General features: G+C 44.8%; 1 protein-coding gene across 1 annotated transcript in view; it reads left to right on the top strand.

Moving 5' to 3' along the window:
- Positions 1-19373, top strand: part of LOC149430863 (zinc finger CCCH domain-containing protein 14-like) — a 44627-nt gene that overhangs the window by 21501 nt on the left and 3753 nt on the right. The window contains 2 exon segments of the mRNA XM_089665983.1: positions 2913-3018; positions 7236-7372. Coding sequence (XP_089522109.1) covers positions 2913-3018; positions 7236-7372 — 243 coding nt within the window.

Raw genomic sequence — 19373 nt, 5'->3', positions numbered from 1 at the left:
GCCATGTCACGTGTCCAGTGGTGTGCATAGATACAGAAGTTTCTGTAGATGTGTTGTGATGGATTTGGTAAAATGCCTATTCGGTTTCCTGTTTAAAATATGTGTGTGTATGTATGTATGTATGAAAAAATAAAATAACAGCGCAAAACATAGACCTCTACATAAAATCAAAAAAGTGCAAAAAAAATTTTTTGTAAAACAAAATACAATTTAAATGGTGCAGTCCATCAAATTCTTATATAAATAGTGAAATCCATCAAATAAACAAAAGTTCAAAAATATTCAAAAATATATGTGCAAAAAAGAAAAAAAGAGAAAGAAATCTTTTCACATTCTTCTTGTAAAGAAACTTCCACCTTCCACCCGTGAAACCAATATCAAATGCACTCACCAGATATAGGTGAATAAAAAGCCTTTTAGGAATTTTATGGGATCCTACACCCTCTTTCGTATCCACTCTATAGGAATCCTCTCCTCCAACATGGGCTCCACCATCCGACCAGGGAGAAAAAAATCTCAAATAGTGTGATATTGTAAGACACCATTTCGTATGTGAAATCAAGGATTAAGGCCACTCACATTAATTTCACTTTAAAAAGGCATATTTATTAAGGCAAGCTTCTCTCCAGATGAACAGTAGATGCAAGGTAACCTCTCACAGAATCTCACATCACAGTCCCAGGTTCCAGCCAACCTGGCTGGCTGGAACCTGGGACTGTGATGTGAGATTCTGTGAGAGGTTACCTTGCATCTACTGTTCATCTGGAGAGAAGCTTGCCTTAATAAATATGCCTTTTTAAAGTGAAATTAATGTGAGTGGCCTTAATCCTTGATTTCACATACGAAATGGTGTCTTACAATATCACACTATTTGAGATTTTTTTCTCCCTGGTCGGATGGTGGAGCCCATGTTGGAGGAGAGGATTCCTATAGAGTGGATACGAAAGAGGGTGTAGGATCCCATAAAATTCCTAAAAGGCGTTTTATTCACCTATATCTGGTGAGTGCATTTGATATTGGTTTTCACGGGTGGAAGGTGGAAGTTTCTTTACAAGAAGAATGTGAAAAGATTTCTTTCTCTTTTTTTCTTTTTTTGCACATATATTTTTGAATATTTTTGAACTTTTGTTTATTTTGATGGATTTCACTATTTATATAAGAATTTGATGGACTGCACCATTTAAATTGTATTTTGTTTTACAAAAAATTTTTTTTGCACTTTTTTGATTTTATGTAGAGGTCTATGTTTTGCGCTGTTATTTTATTTTTTCATATATTTGTGTTGTTCACATTGCACAGCAGCAGGATAGTACCTGTAGTAGAGTGTCTCACTAGGCGCAGGAAGATATCTTATAATGTATGTATGTATGTATGTATGTATATGTGTGTGTATGTGTATATATATATATATATATATATATATATATATATATATATATATATATATATAGTGTGTGTGTGTATGTATATGTGTATATATATATATATATATATACATATACACATATATTTTAAACAGGAAAACGAATAGGCATTTTACCAAATCCATCAGTGTATGCAAATTCATATTTTATAGCTGCAGTGGGCACTTAACCAGTCAGTTCAGTTTTAGCTTTCATTCGTTCTTTCCCTCTCTCACAATACTCTCCTTTCTCAGTGCTTTCTCCTTCCAACACTATCATCAATATGAAGCATAACTAAACCCAGCAATATAATGGTTTCCCAAACCGTTCCATGTAGGGCATGCCTTGAATGATGGCTGTTACAGCTCCTACCGCTCAGTTCTCAACCGAACCACCATTAAAAGGCTGCTGTCATAGCTGATCACATGTGCAGCACCACAGGAACTGCAAATTAGACAGAGGCTATTATGGCAGCTTCTGTAAAGAATAAGATTTAGTTCCACTTTAACCTCCCTGGCGGTATTCCCGAGTGTAGCTCGGGGTAAAGTTTCAGTATCACAAGCGGTAACCCCCCCGAGCTACACTCTGGAATACACTGCAGCGTTGCTCCGGGATCTCTTCTTCACTTACCTTGTCCTGCGCTCCCGCGATGTCCCCCCTGCAGTGTCCCCTGTAATGTTCTCCGGCTGATGCCGGCATCTGTCTTCTGGGTTCCGTTCCCTGCAACATCGGGACGTACGGGGGACAGAGCGGCGGGAAATTTGAAAGTTATAAAAGTGACATTCACTAAATACACTAAAATCAAAAGTATAACATTCCTGTATCAAACCATTTCACATACATTTTGTCCGGCGCCCTGCCTGCATTTTTACTGTTCTTTCTGCCTGGAAACTGAGAAACATCCATGGAGTCCAAAAAGCGTCCCTTTAGGTCAAAATCGGTTTTAGATCGGCTAGAGAACAGCGATAGTAAATCAGAACCACTTGCAGAATTGAGTGATAATGATTCGTGGGGGAAATTCCTCATCAGACACTGAAAACGATTCTACGACTTTGCTCAGTGATGTGCGAACTTGGCGCTATATTTCACATTTCAGTGTTTTTGGTTACATTATATTATTGAATTAAATTTATTATTATATTTTTTATGAATATTATATTATAATTTATGATTTTGTGTTTCAAATTTTAACATACCCGGGATGTTTACTAGACTCTTGTTCAGACAGATTTCAGTGAGTTATTCCTAAGAATTACAGGCCTACAATAAAAAAAACTACATATTTCCATGCAAAAAAATGTACCGCTTTGAGCACAGAAATATGGACATAATCAGACCGCTAGGGAGGTTAATGGAAACACCTGTATGATCTGTAAAGGGGCAGTGTAGCCCCAGAGTGTGCCCGCTATTTATCTGTATCATTGCTTCACTTTGCAGAATAATGTAAAGATTTGTGGGGGAGGTTACCCTTTCTGTTGGAGATCATTGATTTTCTACTTTTTACTGCAGATGCTGCTGTTTCTGCAAAGGCAAAGATCCACGAGCGCTGCAAGTATTGGCCAGCATGCAAGAATGCAGAGCTCTGCGCCTATCACCACCCAACTACTGTGTGCAAGTAAGTGATCAGATAATGGTGGAGACTTTACACAGACCTTCGCACTCAACTAATGTAAAGTGCTGACAAAGAAAGGGTTTATATCGTACACCCTCCTAAACCTTGTGGACGGCCTTCTCAGAAGAGTTGAAGCTGTTATAGTTGCAAAGGGCGGGGCCAACTCAATATTGAACCCTACGGACTAAGACTGGGGGGCCATTAAAATATCTATCTCTATCTATATATATATATATATATATATATATATAATCTCTCTCTATCCAAAAGTATTGGGCCGCCGGCCTTTACACACACATGAAATTTAATGGCCCCCCAGTCTTAGTCCGTAGGGTTCAATATTGGGTTGGCCCCGCCCTTTGCAGCTATAACAGCTTCAACTCTTCTGGGAAGGCCGTCCACAAGGTTTAGGAGGGTGTCTATGGGAAGGTTGGACCATTCTTCCAGAAGCACATTTGTCAGGTCAGGCACTGATGTCGGGGGAGGAGGCCTGGCTTGCAGTCTCAGCTCTAATTCATCCCAAAGGTGTTCTATGGGGTTGAGGTCAGGACTCTGTGCAGGACAGTCAAGTTCCTCCACCCCAAACTGGTCCTCCATGTCTTTATGGACCTTGCTTTGTGCACTGGTGTGCAGTCATGTTGGAACAGGAAGGGGCCATCCCCAAACTCTTCCCACAAAGTTAGGAGCATGACATTTGTCCAAAATGTCTTGAAAGGCTGACGTCTTAAGAGTTCCCTTTACTGGAACTAGGGGGCCAAGCCCAACCCCTGAAAAACAACCCACACCATAATCCCCCCTCCACCAAACTTTACACTTGGCACAATGCAGTCAGGCAAGTACTGTTCTCCTGTCAACTGCCAAACCCAGACACATCCATCAGATTGTCAGAGAAGCGTGATTGGTCACTCCAGAGAACACTTTTCCACTGCTCTAGAGTCCAGTGGCGGCGTGCTTTACACCACTGCATCCGACGCTTTGCATTGCACTTGGTGATGTAAGGCTTGGATGCAGCTGCTCGGCCATGGAAACCCATTCCACGAAGCTCTCTACGCACTGTTGTTGGGCTCATCTGAAGGCCACACCAAGTTTGGAGGAGTTTAGCTATTGACTCAGCAGACAGTTGGCGACTTCTGCGCGTTTCAGCATGCTCTGATGCCGCTCTGTCATGTGACGTGGCCTACCACTTGGTGGCTGAGTTGCTGTTCCCGGTTGCTTCCACTTTGTTATAATCCCACTAACAGTTGAGCGTGGAATATTTAGTAGCCAGGAAATGTCACGGATGGACTTATTGCCCAGGTGGCCACCTATCACGGGACCACGCTTGGAGTCACTGAGCTCCTGAGAGCGACCATTCTTTCACCAATGTTTGTAGAAGCAGTCTGCATGCCTAGGGGCTTGATTGTATACACCTGTGTCCATGGAGGTGATTGGAACACCTGAATCACATGACTTGGAGGGCGGGGCCAATACTTTTGGCAATATAGTGTATTTTAGATCTGTTTAACTGCCAAAAGAGTCATATTTCTACCCATCCATTCCTGAGATCACCCAGCTCTGCCACACAGTCCTGTCTAACAGGGCAGCACACCTGATTTTTTTTCTGGGGCAGTTAAAGTATTCTCTCCAAGCAGAAAATAAAAATGAGTCTGGACATTAGCATTTAACTTTATATTTCAAAGTCTTTGCATATCCCTAGTTGATCCTGCCAGTTTCCGGTGTATGCAGATAATTCAGGTGTTGGGCCAATATTGCTCTATAGCTCAGCGCCTGTTCGGCATCTGAAAGTTCTTTCAGTTGATTCATTGATTACATCAGTGGCAGTTAGACGCTTCCTTTCACGTGCACTAGAGCACACTGTTCCACAGATCCCTACAGCACACGTGGCCGAATAAAGGGGGAGCACCAAATGCATGAACTGGTAATAGTGAGCAGCACGTCACACAGTCATAGCGGTCTTCCCACCATGTTGCCTATGGCTGACTGTATGGATAATGTAATGTGCTGTTCACACATTATTGCACCTTAGTCCTACTATAAGGGAACTGTTTTTTTTTTCCCCCATTTTAAAGCAGAACTACAGTGTTATCTGGGCACCACAAACCAAAAGCCCTGTTTATTTTTTATATTGAGAGGAACAGAATTTATTTTCTCTTGAGAAGAGGGAGATTAAGGGGGGGGATATGATCAACATGTACAAAATACATAAGGGGGGGTATGATCTCCATGTAGAATACATAAGGGGGGATATGATCTCCATGTATAATACATAAGGGGGGATATGATCTCATCTATAATACATAAGGGGGGATATGATCTCCATGTATAATACATAAGGGGGGATATGATCACCATGTATAATACATAAGGGGGGATATGATCTCCATGTATAATACATAAGGGGGGATATGATCTCCATGTATAATACATAAGGGGGATATGATCACCATGTATAATACATAAGGGGGATATGATCACCATGTATAATACATAAGGGGGGATATGATCACCATGTATAATACATAAGGGGGGATATGATCTCCATGTATAATACATAAGGGGGGGGATATGATCTCCATGTATAATACATAAGGGGGGGGATATGATCTCCATGTATAATACATAAGGGGGGGGATATGATCTCCATGTATAATACATAAGGGGGGGGATATGATCACCATGTATAATACATAAGGGGGGATATGATCTCCATGTATAATACATAAGGGGGGATATGATCTCCATGTATAATACATAAGGGGGGGGATATGATCTCCATGTATAATACATAAGGGGGGGATATGATCTCCATGTATAATACATAAGGGGGGGGATATGATCTCCATGTATAATACATAAGGGGGGGGATATGATCTCCATGTATAATACATAAGGGGGGATATGATCTCCATGTATAATACATAAAGGGGGGGGATATGATCTCCATGTGTAATACATAAGGGGGGGATATGATCTCCATGTGTAATACATAAGAGGGGGGGTTATGATCTCCATGTGTAATACATAAGGGGGGGGATATGATCTCCATGTGTAATACATAAGGGGGGGGATACGATGTCCATGTGTAATACATAAGGGGGGGGATACGATGTCCATGTGTAATACATGAGGGGGGATACGATGTCCATGTATAATACATAAGGGGGGATACAATGTCCATGTATAATACATAAGGGGGGATACGATCACCATGTATAATAAGGGGGGGGGATGTGATCTCCATGTATAATACATAAGGGGGGATGTGATCTCCATGTATAATACATAAGGGGGGGATATGATCTCCATGTATAAATACATCAGTGGTCCATATAGTGAACCCGGTGTAGTTATTCCCCCTGAGGTCATCACAGAGGACAAGGGGGCGCTCTTTACGTCTGGAGGAAAAGAAATTTAATCTCCAAACACGGGAAGGTTTCTTCACAGTGAGAGCTGTGAGAATGTGGGATAGACTCCCTCAAGAGTTGGTTGTGGCCAGCTCAGTGGATTTCTGTAGAAAAGTCCTGAATTCTTTCCTAGATACACAAAATATAACTGGATATAACATTTATAGGTAAAGTTGATCCAGGGAATATCTGATTTGCCTCTCGGGGGATCAGGAAGGAATTTTTTTTTCCCCCTGCAGGAGCAAATTGGATCGTGCTTTGCTGGGTTGTGTTTTTTTTTTTTTTTCTTTTTTGATTTCCTCTGGATCAACTGTGGGTGTAGGATTATACTTTTTTTTTTTTTTTTTTTTTTTCTTCAGCCAGGCTATCTGTGTAACTATATTCAACGCCCCCCCCCCCCCCCCCCCCATCCATCCATGTCTCCATGCTTTAATTTTTCTGAGAAATCGCTTCGAAAAACACCTCCTAGCATTTCTAGTCATCTTTAGTAAGGGCAGATGATTCATGTAGTAGTTACTTCCTGTAATCCATCTGCTTTTAGCTCAGGCATGCAGGCAGGAGGGTGTGCTTCCCTGAGAGAACCCTTCCTGAAGACTTCTGAGATGTATGACTTAATTTGCCTAGGCATAAAAACTAGGAAATAACTAAAAAAATTTAAAAATTTAAAAGAAGTAAATACTATCTGTATACTAATGCTAGCAGCATAAGGGTTAAAAATAGTCCATGTTGATTTTTAGAGTGAATTTCCACTTTAAGGCTGATCTGACTTTAATCTTCTGATTTGACATGTTGGTGCTGCATTTGCTCTCATTTTAGGGCTTTCCCCAAGTGCCGCTTTGCTGATAAATGCTTCTTCATCCACCCGAACTGCAAATTCGATGCCAAGTGTACCAAAGCCGACTGTCCTTACACACACGCCAGCAGACGGATTCCGCCACCTCCTGTGAAACAAGGTACCGTACGAGCCTACAGACAGTAATAACGTGGAACAGCATTGCTGCTTGTTTTACTCATATCAATTTCAGTGGTTGTAGGTTTTAAATAAATCTACGTGGGCTGTTCCTGCCAAGGTGGCACCTTCTGTGAGACGTGGGGCATCTCTTGAGCCTTCAGCTGTCTCTTGATGCTTTAGAACAGCGTTTCTAAACCTTTTTTTTCAGTCGGGGCAGCCTATAAAATAACGGACCGTCCCGGGGCAGCCTATAAAATAACGGACCGTCCCGGGGCAGCCTATAAAATAACGGACCGTCCCGGGGCAGCCTATAAAATAACGGACCGTCCCGGGGCAGCCTATAAAATAACGGACCGTCCCGGGGCAGCCTATAAAATAACGGACCGTCCCGGGGCAGCCTATAAAAGAACGGACAGCCTTGAGGCACCCCATTCCAAAATGTTAAACTATTCTAATAGTTTTATATAACACAGCAACATCCACACATGTAGGAAACCCAACATGAAGGTAATTTATTCTTCCAAAGCAAATGCACTTTTGCCCCCTGGTACTGACTAGTATTCCAATGTTTCTCTTCCTCAGTTTTTTCTCCATCACTAAGCTAATGTGACCCTAGCACTGATGGAAAGGGGCAGGGGAGGGTCAAACTATGATGCTGTGCAGGCTTGCTTGTATACAAGTTGTGACAGAAGTCGCTTTGGGTGGGGGGCCCATGAAACACAGCTCACTTTGGAGAGGTGGCGAGACCCCTGTCTGAGCTCCTCTTATCCATCTTATTTTAAGTCACCCTGTGCCTGTTAGGGGTACAGGGTGATCTGTCCTAATATTGGGGTGGGGGGTTGTTGATTGTTTAATGCCATGTGGTTGCATCCCATTATTCTATTTGTCTTGCTTGGGAGCAAACTATTATGGGATGTATGTGTTTGTGTATTGGCTTGGAGGGGGGAGTCTCCAGCAGCCCTCCCTCCTGATGGGACTGTCTGCTGGTGTGAAGTTTGAATACCTGTGTCTCTCTTGTTGCTAAGTGTAGATTGCCCCACCCTGTGTCATTATGCAGGGAGGGGGGATTGTCCCCTGAGTGTATTAGAAGTCAGTTCGAGTTTCAAATAAAGAGTTCCATGTTCAGACAGACTGGTGTCGTCTAGTCTTGTATGGTCGGCTGTGGTGTCTGTTGTTGGTGTTCGGACGGGGAAGCGGTATTCTAATGGAAGTACCCAAGTGCAGTCTGGGTCGGTTCTGTTACACAAGTTTTGGGCAATTTTTAGACATTTTGCCAAGGCACCCCTGAAGAAACCTCAAGGCACCCTGGCTGAGTAAGGTTGCTTTAGAAAACTGCAGAATCTGCACTCATGCGCCATCTTTTCCATAGTAGAAGCTTTGGTGGTGAGCTCTGTGCTGCCTCTGGTGGCTTGAAGTTGTTTACATTCATTATCACTTTAATGAGAAACATTTTACATGTCATACGTGCCTGCTCTGTGCCAGCACCCCCCCCCCCTGCTGAGTGCTCCCACCATAGCAAGCTGCTTGCTATGGAGGCACTCTGGCGTGCTCGCTTCTGAGCCAGCTCTGTGTCCATAAATACACAGCACGGCTCAGACCCACATCCTGCTCCCTCCTCACTAGCTGGGATTGATGGCATCAGTGGAAAGGAAGAGGGCCGGGAGAGCTGCTGCTCTCGAGCACATCACTGGGACGCAATCGGGCTCAGGTAAGTATTGGGGGGCTGCACACAGAAGGGTTTTTTTTACCTTCATGCAAAGAATACTTGAAGGTAAAAAATCTTCAGCCTTTTAGAAACACGTTGGGGCCTCATGCACACTGCAGCTGTCAAGTGCCTGTTTTAAAGGCATTTGAAGTTTGTTTGTTTTCTGTCTCTAAACACCCCTCTATGGTGGCCTATGTGTCCATTCACACATAGTTTTGGTGCAATCAGATTTCTGCCTCTAAACACCTGTGTTCAGGAGAGAAACCTTTGGGCATAGAAAAAATGTTGTGCCTAATCGGGTCTAAACATGCTTTAGTGCTAGCCGCGAGTTTGAATGTTCATTCCAATGGTCAGAATAAATTAATATTCTGACCATTACAGGGGAGGCGGGACTGTTCCGAGGGGAGCAAGAGATGGTCTTTAATCACTTCCAGTCTGGACACTTCCCCCCCCCCCCCCCTTCCAGTCTGGACACTTTCCCCCCCCCCCTTCCAGTCTGGACACTTTCCCCCCCCCCCTTCCAGTCTGGACACTTTCCCCCCCCCTTCCAGTCTGGACACTTTCCCCCCCCCCCTTCCAGTCTGGACACTTCCCCCCCCCCCTTCCAGTCTGGACACTTCCCCCCCCCCCCCCCTTCCAGTCTGGACACTTTCCCCCCCCCCCTTCCAGTCTGGACACTTTCCCCCCCCCCCCCTTCCAGTCTGGACACTTCCCCCCCCCCCCCCTTCCAGTCTGGACACTTTCCCCCCCCCCCCCTTCCAGTCTGGACACTTTCTCCTCCTCCCCCCCCCCCCTTCCAGTCTGGACACTTTCTCCTCCCCCCCCCCCCCCCCCCCCTTCCAGTCTGGACACTTTCTCCTCCCCCCCCCCCCCTTCCAGTCTGGACACTTTCTCCCCCCCCCCCCCCCTCCCCTTCCAGTCTGGACACTTTCTCCCCCCCCCCCCCTCCCCTTCCAGTCTGGACACTTTCTCCCCCCCCCCCCCTCCCCTTCCAGTCTGGACACTTTCTCCCCCCCCCCCTCCCCTTCCAGTCTGGACACTTTCTCCCCCCCCCCCCTCCCCTTCCAGTCTGGACACTTTCTCCCCCCCCCCCCTCCCCTTCCAGTCTGGACACTTTCTCCCCCCCCCCCTCCCCTTCCAGTCTGGACACTTTCTCCCCCCCCCCCTCCCCTTCCAGTCTGGACACTTTCTCCCCCCCCCCCTCCCCTTCCAGTCTGGACACTTTCTCCCCCCCCCCCCCCCCCCCTTCCAGTCTGGACACTTTCTCTCCCCCCCCCCCCCCCCCCCTTCCAGTCTGGACACTTTTTCCCCCTCCTTCCTGCCCAGGCCAATTTTCAGCTTTCAGCACTATCACACTTTGACAATTGCGCGCTCATGCAACACTGTACCCAGATGAATTTTGTAGCATTTTTTTTGAGACCGGTAAAACTTTTATTTTGGTGGTATTTATTCACCACTGGGATTTTTATTTTTTTGCTATATACAGTGGGGATCGAAAGTTTGGGCACCCCAGATAAAAATTTGTATTAATGTGCATAAAGAAGCCAAGGAAAGATGGAAAAATCTCCAAAAGGCCTCAAATTACAGATTAGACATTCTTATAATATGTCAACAAAAGTTAGATTTTATTTCCATCATTTACACTTTCAAAATAACAAAAAAATGGCGTCTGCAAAAGTTTGGGCACCCTGCAGAATTTATAGCATGCACTGCCCCCTTTGCCAAGCTGAGACCTGCCAGTGTCATGGATTGTTCTCAGTCATCGTCCGGGAAGACCAGGTGATGTCAAGCTCAAAGGTTTTAAATGCCCAGACTCATCTGACCTTGCCCCAACAATCAGCACCATGGGTTCTTCTAAGCAGTTGTCTAGAAAACTGAAACTGAAAATAGTCGACGCTCACAAAGCTGGAGAAGGCTATAAGAAGATAGCAAAGCGTTTTCAGATGTCAATATCCTCTGTTCGGAATGTAATTAAGAAATGGCAGTCATCAGGAACAGTGGAAGTTAAAGCAAGATCTGGAAGACCAAGAAAAATATCAGACAGAACAGCTCGCAGGATTGTGAGAAAAACCATTCAAAATCCACGTTTGACTGCACGATCCCTCCAGAAAGATCTGGCAGACACTGGAGTTGTGGTACACTATTCCACTATAAAGAGATACTTGTACAAATATGGTCTTCATGGAAGAGTCATCAGAAGAAAACCTCTTCTACGTCCTCACCACAAAAACCATCGTTTGAACTTTGCAAATGAACATATAGACAAGCCTGATGCATTTTGGAAACAAGTTCTGTGGACCGATGAGGTTAAAATTGAACTTTTTGGCCGGTATGAGTAAAGGTACGTTTGGAGAAGAAGGGGCACAGAATTTAATGAAAAGGACCTCTGTCCAACTGTTAAGCATGGGGTTGGATCAATCATGCTTTGGGGTTGTGTTGCAGCCAGTGGCACAGGGAACATCTCACGAGTAGAAGGAAAAATGGATTCAATAAAATTTCAGCAAATTTTGGATGGTAACTTGATGCCATCTGTGAAAAAGCTGAAGTTAAAGAGAGGATGGCTTCTACAAATGGATAATGATCCTAAACACACCTCGAAATCCACGGGGGATTACATCAAGAGGCGTAAACTGAAGGTTTTGCCATGGCCTTCACAATCTCCTGACCTCAACATAATTGAGATTTCTGGGCTGTCTGTCACGCACTGCTCTTTTAAGGTCTATCCATAGATTTTCAAAGAACTGGAAGACTTTTGTAAGGAAGAATGGGCAAAGATACCTCAAACAAGAATTGAAAGACTCTTGGCTGGCTACAAAAAGCGTTTACAAGCTGTGATACTTGCCAAAGGGGGCAGTACAAAATATTAACTCTGCAGGGTGCCCAAACTTTTGCAGACGCCATTTTTTTGTTTTCTGTTATTTTGAAAGTGTAAATGATGGAAATAAAATCTAACTTTTGTTGACATATCCAAAAGGCATCAAATTACAGATTAGACATTCTTTTTTTTTTTTTTTTGTTTACAATCGATTTTATTGTACAAGAGTAGACAGTAGAACAACAGCACACTTTAAAAGTGATATTGTCAGCAAAAACAAGGCACTTTTGAAAAGTACAATACATAAAGGTATATTAACATAACAAAGAAGATAAGAAAAAAAAGAGGAAGTTACAAGTGCATGAAGTACGTAAACGACAAAATAGGTTAGGTGATACATCTGTCAATAGTACATGCCAGCCAACTTTTACTGGGGATGTTATTAAGCATGTAATAAGTGTCTGCAATCTCTCCATGACTCCCATTTTTTATCGTATAAGTGCATCTTATCCAGTAGGGTATAATGAATGCGTTCCATAAGCATTACAGTGTCAATTCTGTGTAAAACGGAGTCTAAGGGTACAACATTGGACCTCCAATGTAGGGCAATAGACCATAAAGTGGCAATACATAATGTGTGTATCAATCTCAGATTGGCATCAGAGACCCCCGGGATATGGGCCCCCAACAAACAGGTCTGCATGGACAATCGTATCGGGGCGCCCGACAATAAGGTAGCGACCTCAGAAATCCTACGCCAGATCAAAGATATGGTCGGGCAATCCCAAAATATATGAACCAAAGTACCCGTGCAGTTACAGCCCCGAAAACATAGAGGGGACGTTTGTGGAAACAGTACATGTAGTCTTGACGGGGTATAATACCATCTGGTTAGAACTTTAAGGACCGTCTCACGAACCGAAAGAGATCTAGAGCTCTTGCATATATTATCCACCATGGAATCCCAATCCTCATCCGAAAAAGTGACGCCACAATCCTCCTCCCATTTTCGTCTGTACAAAGGGGGAGCATGAAAAAGACATCTCAAATCTTTATCACCAATTTTTGATCTAAGACCCCTACCCCTGGGAGAGTCACGGCTGACACGTTCAAAAAAGGAAATCGGAGAGGATGGGGCAAGGCCAAAGTGCACTTTAAAAAAGTGCCTAATCTGTCTATAACGAAGGTACTCACGAAGAGGAACATCAAACAACACGCGCAGCATATCAAAGGTAATATAAGATCCTCCTCTTTGGAAATCAGACAATCTGATAAAAGATCGATCATACCACCAACGAAACATATGAGGGGAAGAAAAGGCTACAACAAAAGTAGGATCCCCAAAAAATGACACACCTGGGGGAATAGAAGAGACTAAACCCAATTTAGATTTGTGTTTGGACCAAAGCGTCAGTGAGTGAGTCACTATGGAGTTATGAAAAACAGTCGATCGGGGGGAGATGTTGGACCATAAAATTCCCGGTAAATAAAAAGGGCGTATCGACTGAGACTCAAACTTGATCCACGGGATTTGAGAGTTAATTGTAGCCCATTGTGACAATTGCGCAAAGCGAGCCGAGAGATAATATAGCCAAAAGTTAGGAAGACCGAGACCTCCCGACCGTTGTGAGCGATACAAAATGGATGAGGCAAAACGTGGATGCTTATTTCCCCAAATAAAATTATTAATAGTCCGCTGAAAATGATCCAAAAAGGTTTTTGAGACCGGAACTGGAAGTGCTCTAAAAAGATAAAGCAATTTGGGCAAAATATTCATTTTAACCGCCGTGACTCTACCCAGAAAGGAGATATGATAACCGTGCCAGATCTTCAGTAGAGTAGAGAGACATGACCCACATGGTGGATAATTAGCCGCAAATATATCCGAGTATCTGGGAGTGAGGTTAATCCCCAGATAGGATATCCTGTCCTTGACCCAGCGAAATGGGAAAGAACTACGGAGAGATGCACTTAGGGAGTCAGGAACATTAACAGGCATGACCACAGATTTGGTAAAATTAACGGTGAGACCTGACACTTTGGCAAAATCGTTCAATACAGCACACAAGTTAGGTAAAGAAGTCAACGGGTTAGTAATAAAAAGCATAACATCATCAGCATACATGCTCAATTTAAAATGTGAAACTAATAATGAATAGCCAGAAATATCCGAATGTGATTTAATCGCCAATGCCAAAGGTTCCAACACCAGCGCAAATAAAAGGGGTGAAAGAGGACAGCCCTGGCGGGTACCTCTACCCAATGTAAAGAAGTCAGAGTTACAGCCAGGAAGCCTAATTCTCGTTTTAGGAGAGTCATACAGGGCATGTATGCCTGCCAAAAACCCCTCACTAAAGCCCATTTTCTGTAGCAAGGAGAACAAGTAGGGCCAAAGAACACTATCAAAGGCCTTGTTTATATCCAAACTCATCAACAGAACCTCTTTGGAATGTAAATTGGCGTCTTGAATAACATTTAGAGTGAGACGAATGTTATCGGTAATAAATCTGTCGGGAATAAAACCCGACTGGTCTGGAGAGACCAAAGAGGAGATGATAGGGGCCAACCGGTCCGCCAAAATACGGCTAAATATCTTTAGATCATTATTCATGACTGAGATTGGTCTATAGTTTTGTGGCAAACAGTGGTCCTTCTGTGGCTTGGGTATTAGAGACATGTTAGCCAATAACATCTCCTCAGGGAACTTACCCCCCTGCAAAACATCATTAAATAAAGTTATCAAGTATGGAGCCAATGTAGAGGCAAAATGTTTATAATAGCTAGCGGTAAATCCGTCAGGACCCGGCGCAGTAGAGCGCTTGAGCGCGCCTATCGCACATGTTATTTCCTCTAAAGTACAGGGGGCATTAAGAGTGACAATCTGAGAGGGTGTAAGGGCAGGGAGGGGTATAGAGTCCAGCCAAGAGTCCGACAGAGGGACAGAATCCGACTGCGGAGGAGCTAGTAGTTTTGAATAAAAATGTTCGAAAATACCCAAGACTTCCTGAGGTAGAGATGAGATAGCACCCGAATTTGTGCGTAATTTATACACGTGTGGGGGGCGCAGAGAGTGGTTCAACTTCCTTGCGAACATGGTAGATGCTGAGTTACTATGTAATAGGAATGAGGCCTTCGACCAGCGAAGGGCCTTTTCAGTTTTTTGGGAAAGCAGGGCATTCAGTTCCAAGCGCTTTTGGGACAGTAGCTGTTTATTAAGCAGAGATGGATTAGCGACATGGCTTCTATAGTGTGCTTCTAATTCTCGGGTTAGAAGTAGTATTTGCTGCCAACGTTTTCTATTTCTGGATGAGGCCATGGAGATAAGTCGGCCTCGTAGGACCGCCTTGTGGGCTACCCAGAGTGTGGCTGGGGAAATATCAGGGGTTAAATTAGATTGAAAATATTCCTGAATAGATGTAACCACTTCCTGGCGAGAGTCGATATCGGTTAGCATAGAATCATTAAGTCTCCAAGAGAAGGGAGTAGGTGCCAATCCCACAAATGTGATAGATAAGGCCACAATACTGTGATCCGACCAGGGGCTCAAATGAATGCAAGCTACCCTAGAATTAGCTAGTAAAATTGGGGTACAATATATATAGTCTAATCTAGCATAAGAGTCATGTGGGTGGGAATAAAATGTGTAATCCCTGGCTCCGGTGTTGTGCGCTCTCCAGGCATCCACCAACTGGAGGGTATCTAATTTCTTAGTAAGGGATTTTGGGAAAGCCTGGGAAGAATGCGAGGGGGAACTACGGTCCAAAAGAGGATTTGCCACCAGATTAAAATCCCCACCCACCAAGAGATGAGGGGACAAAAACCTATCCAGAGTACCAAAAAATTTTGAAAAAAAGGTAGCTTGAGCTGAATTCGGTGCATATACATTAGCAATAGTAAATTCTCGACCTGAAAGGGTGCCTTTAAGAATGATAAACCTACTGTCCGGATCACGATACACATGTTGAACCTCAAAGGGGAATGAATTATGTAGAAAGATGGCTACGCCCCTACTCTTGGAGGAATGCAGGGTATAATACCCCTGCCTATAAGATCTATGAAAATATGTCGGGTGTTTTGCAGCTGCAAAATGTGTTTCCTGTAATAAGATAATCTTGGCTCCCAGTCGTTTATATTGAAGAAAGGCCGTTTTGCGCTTGTTTGGCGAATTGAAACCCTGGACATTATGCGAAATACATTGAATTACCATAGTAAACAGAGCTTATTACTATCATCATAAAAGTATACATTACAAAGATATCCCCTAAAATTAATTGGCTAGACATAGAGATCCGCAGGTCTATAGCAGACAGACGTACAGGTGGCAGAACCAGCCCAGGGGACCCCCCGGCCCCAAGATGGGGGCCATGATGTCCATAGACCGACACAACACAATCCTCATGCACTAAAGTGTTGAAAAAAGAGAAGACAAAAAACAATAGAGAGGAGATTTGAAAAGCTCCTACAAATAAGAGGGTAACTGAAGAACATGGATCAGGCTGAAAATTTGTCATACCTGATAAAACAAAAAGATCAAATATTAAGGGGCCAAATGGGCCCAAACCCTGTCACCCTAAAACATGGAAAACGGAACTGCCACCCCTCAATCGGGCGGCGACACTTCCGGCCATGTCAGGAGGCAGGGTGGGGTAACGTGTCAAAGAGTTGTGGAACCATAAACCAATGGGCGCAATTAAGAGGGACCAAAGACCCTTGTTATACCTTAACTCGTCCAGCTATCAATGCAAGGCACACACATATTACTCAGGATTATAAAATTAACATAGCAGTAACCATAGAAATACACATCCTGACAGCGTAAGATGTAAGAAACGAAATCCCTGTGTCTCAATTCTCGGTAAAGTCATAAAAGACAATAGGCAAGACCAAGGACTGTCAAACAATAGGTAATAGGCAAGTGAGAATGGACCTATCAACCCGGATCCTGTCTGACTCTCCTTCTATCTCTCCGTGGAGATGGGGTATGCCAAATGGGAGAGACACGAGGGGTGGAGGGTGGACGTTGAGGTGATGGGGCATCCGCTAGGCCCAGTTTGGCCAAGATTGCTCTACCTTCAGAAGGAGATGTAGCTATATATGTGCTCCCATTATGTGGAACAATCAACTTAAAGGGAAAGCCCCATTTGTAGCGAATACGAGCTGAGAACAGGACCGTTGTGACTTCTTTCATTTTTCTACGCTTCTCCAACGTGGCCGGGGAAACATCCGGAAAGATTTGTAAGACCGAGCCTTCAAAGGAGATCGTAGGAGTATTGCGAGCAGCTCTGAGTATTTCCTCTTTGGTCAAAAAGTCCCTCATGCACAGGACAATATCCCTAGGTGGCTTGTCAGTAGGAGGTTTAGGGCGCAGGGCTCTATGGATGCGGTCACAGGCAAAAGACCCAGGGTCACGATCCGGGAGGAGTGATTGAAATAATTTGGTCACGATTAAGGAGAGGTCAGACATAGACTCCGGGATTCCCCTGATTCGCAGATTATTCCTGCGATTGCGATTATCAAGGTCCTCCACCTGCGCCTGTAGTTGAAAAAAGGCCGTTTGTAAATGATCATGCTCTCTGGAAAGTTCACCATAGGCCAGGCTAAGTTCATCGTGTTTGGTTTCTAAGCGGTCTGTCCTGGAGCCCAATGTGGCTATTTCCTGAGAGAGAACATTAGTGCTTTTATGCAATTCTGATTGAAATTTGGCGGCTAGTTTGGCGTACATAGATTCCAAGCAGGACTCCAAGTCTCCTTTTGTAAGTTGCTGTGTATTTTCACTGACCAAGGCCGATAAGGGAGCGGTGGTATCCTGTGTGGGATCGGACAGAGATGCTCGCTCTGTATTGACTGGAGACATGTTACAAAGCTCGTGTGCCTTAAGTAGGTATGTTGTGAGGGACTTCTGGGCTTGTCCCTTTTTTTTCTTTGTGGACGGCATACAGGGAGTCTCCTGGGGGTGATCAACTGAAAATAGGATAATGAATGGAGATTATAACCCCAGGGGACCTAAAACGCCCAAAATAGGTTTAGGGTTGTAGTTACATGAATGCGGTTAGATTCATCTGCGAGAACATTATATTGTAAAGATAATTAGCAAGTCATGGAAGGGTAGAGAGGACATAGATCACAGTAACACGCAGATATAGCACACCGGAGCAGGATGATGGCACCAGATCCCTATCTAGGACACAAGAGGGACAAGTGGGAAGCAGAGGACCTCCAACACCAAGCACAGGGCCCTCCAGGGAGACACTCCACGGGGCAATATTAAGGTCCCAGTAGGCCTCTGAGCCCAACAGGGGCTGTGGTTACAGGAGATGGCAGGCTCCGGGGTCAGCAACGTGAGGCCCACTCCCAGGTCACTGCGGGGGGAGCTAATAATAAGAGGGCACCCGCATCCCCCACTCACTGTGACCAGATGGAGGCTCCAGACCGGTGATGTAGGCCGCCGCCACCGCGGGAAGCAGCAAGGCTCAGTGGCGTCTCTCCCCCAGTCCCAGCAATGCAGAGGGCGCCGCGGATGTCCCCAGGCGATCTCCCACAGCCCGGATGGCAGCAGGTGCGGATGGGAGAGCTGATGGGTGGCGCCGGAGCCCCGGCCCGCGCGGCCGCACAAGGCCGCGGACGTCAGCCGCCACGAGGGGCGGAAATATCACCCGGGTTCCGACTCCCCGGGATCAGGGATACTACCCGGGTCCTCCGCCGGCACTCCGTGATCCGCTGCCGCACGGATGGCAGCGGACTTAAAAGCTCGGCACCGGATGGCAGCAGGTGCGGATGGGAGAGCTGATGGGCGGCGCCGGAGCCCCGGCCCGCGCGGCCGCGCCAGGCCGCGGACGTCAGCCGCCACGAGGGGCGGAAATATCACCTGGGCTCCGACTCCCCGGGATCAGGGATACTACCCGGGTCCTCCGCCGGCACTCCGTGATCCGCCGCCGCACGGATGGCAGCGGATCTAAAAGCTCGGCACCGGAGCTCCGGATTATGCGGCCGCTCCGGTCGCCATCTTGGACACGCCCCCCCAGATTAGACATTCTTATAATATATCCATCTTTCCTTGGCTTCTTAATGCACATTAATACAAATTTTTATCTGGGGTGCCCAAACTTTCGATCCCCACTGTAAATGAAAGTATAAACATTTTGAAAAAAGTGTTTTTCTTATAAAATTTTGCAAATACATAATCTTTCTTCATAAATCTTGGCCAAAATGTATTCAGCTATCTTTTTAGTAAAAAGAAAAAATAACTCAACCAAAAATCATCTTTTTTTTTTTTATATAATTTTTTTTTTTTTTTATAACATATGGTCACCCTAGCAGTACAGTGTCACCATACTCAGCCATTGAGAAATACTGTGAGAGCTTTGGTCACAGCTTGTCACATGGTACAAGGCTGTTGTGAATTGCCCTGTACTATGTGATCTCTGTGATCATTGTTTACTACGTGTGAAATCTGTGATCATTGTTTACTACGTGCGAAATCTG

The sequence above is a fragment of the Staurois parvus genome, unplaced genomic scaffold, assembly GCF_062004578.1.
Source record: "Staurois parvus isolate SC_StPar_1 unplaced genomic scaffold, SC_StPar_1.0 ptg002452l, whole genome shotgun sequence".
Lineage (NCBI taxonomy): Eukaryota > Metazoa > Chordata > Amphibia > Anura > Ranidae > Staurois > Staurois parvus.
Note: the sequence above shows the minus strand (reverse complement) of the source record. Positions and strands in the feature narration are given on the sequence as shown.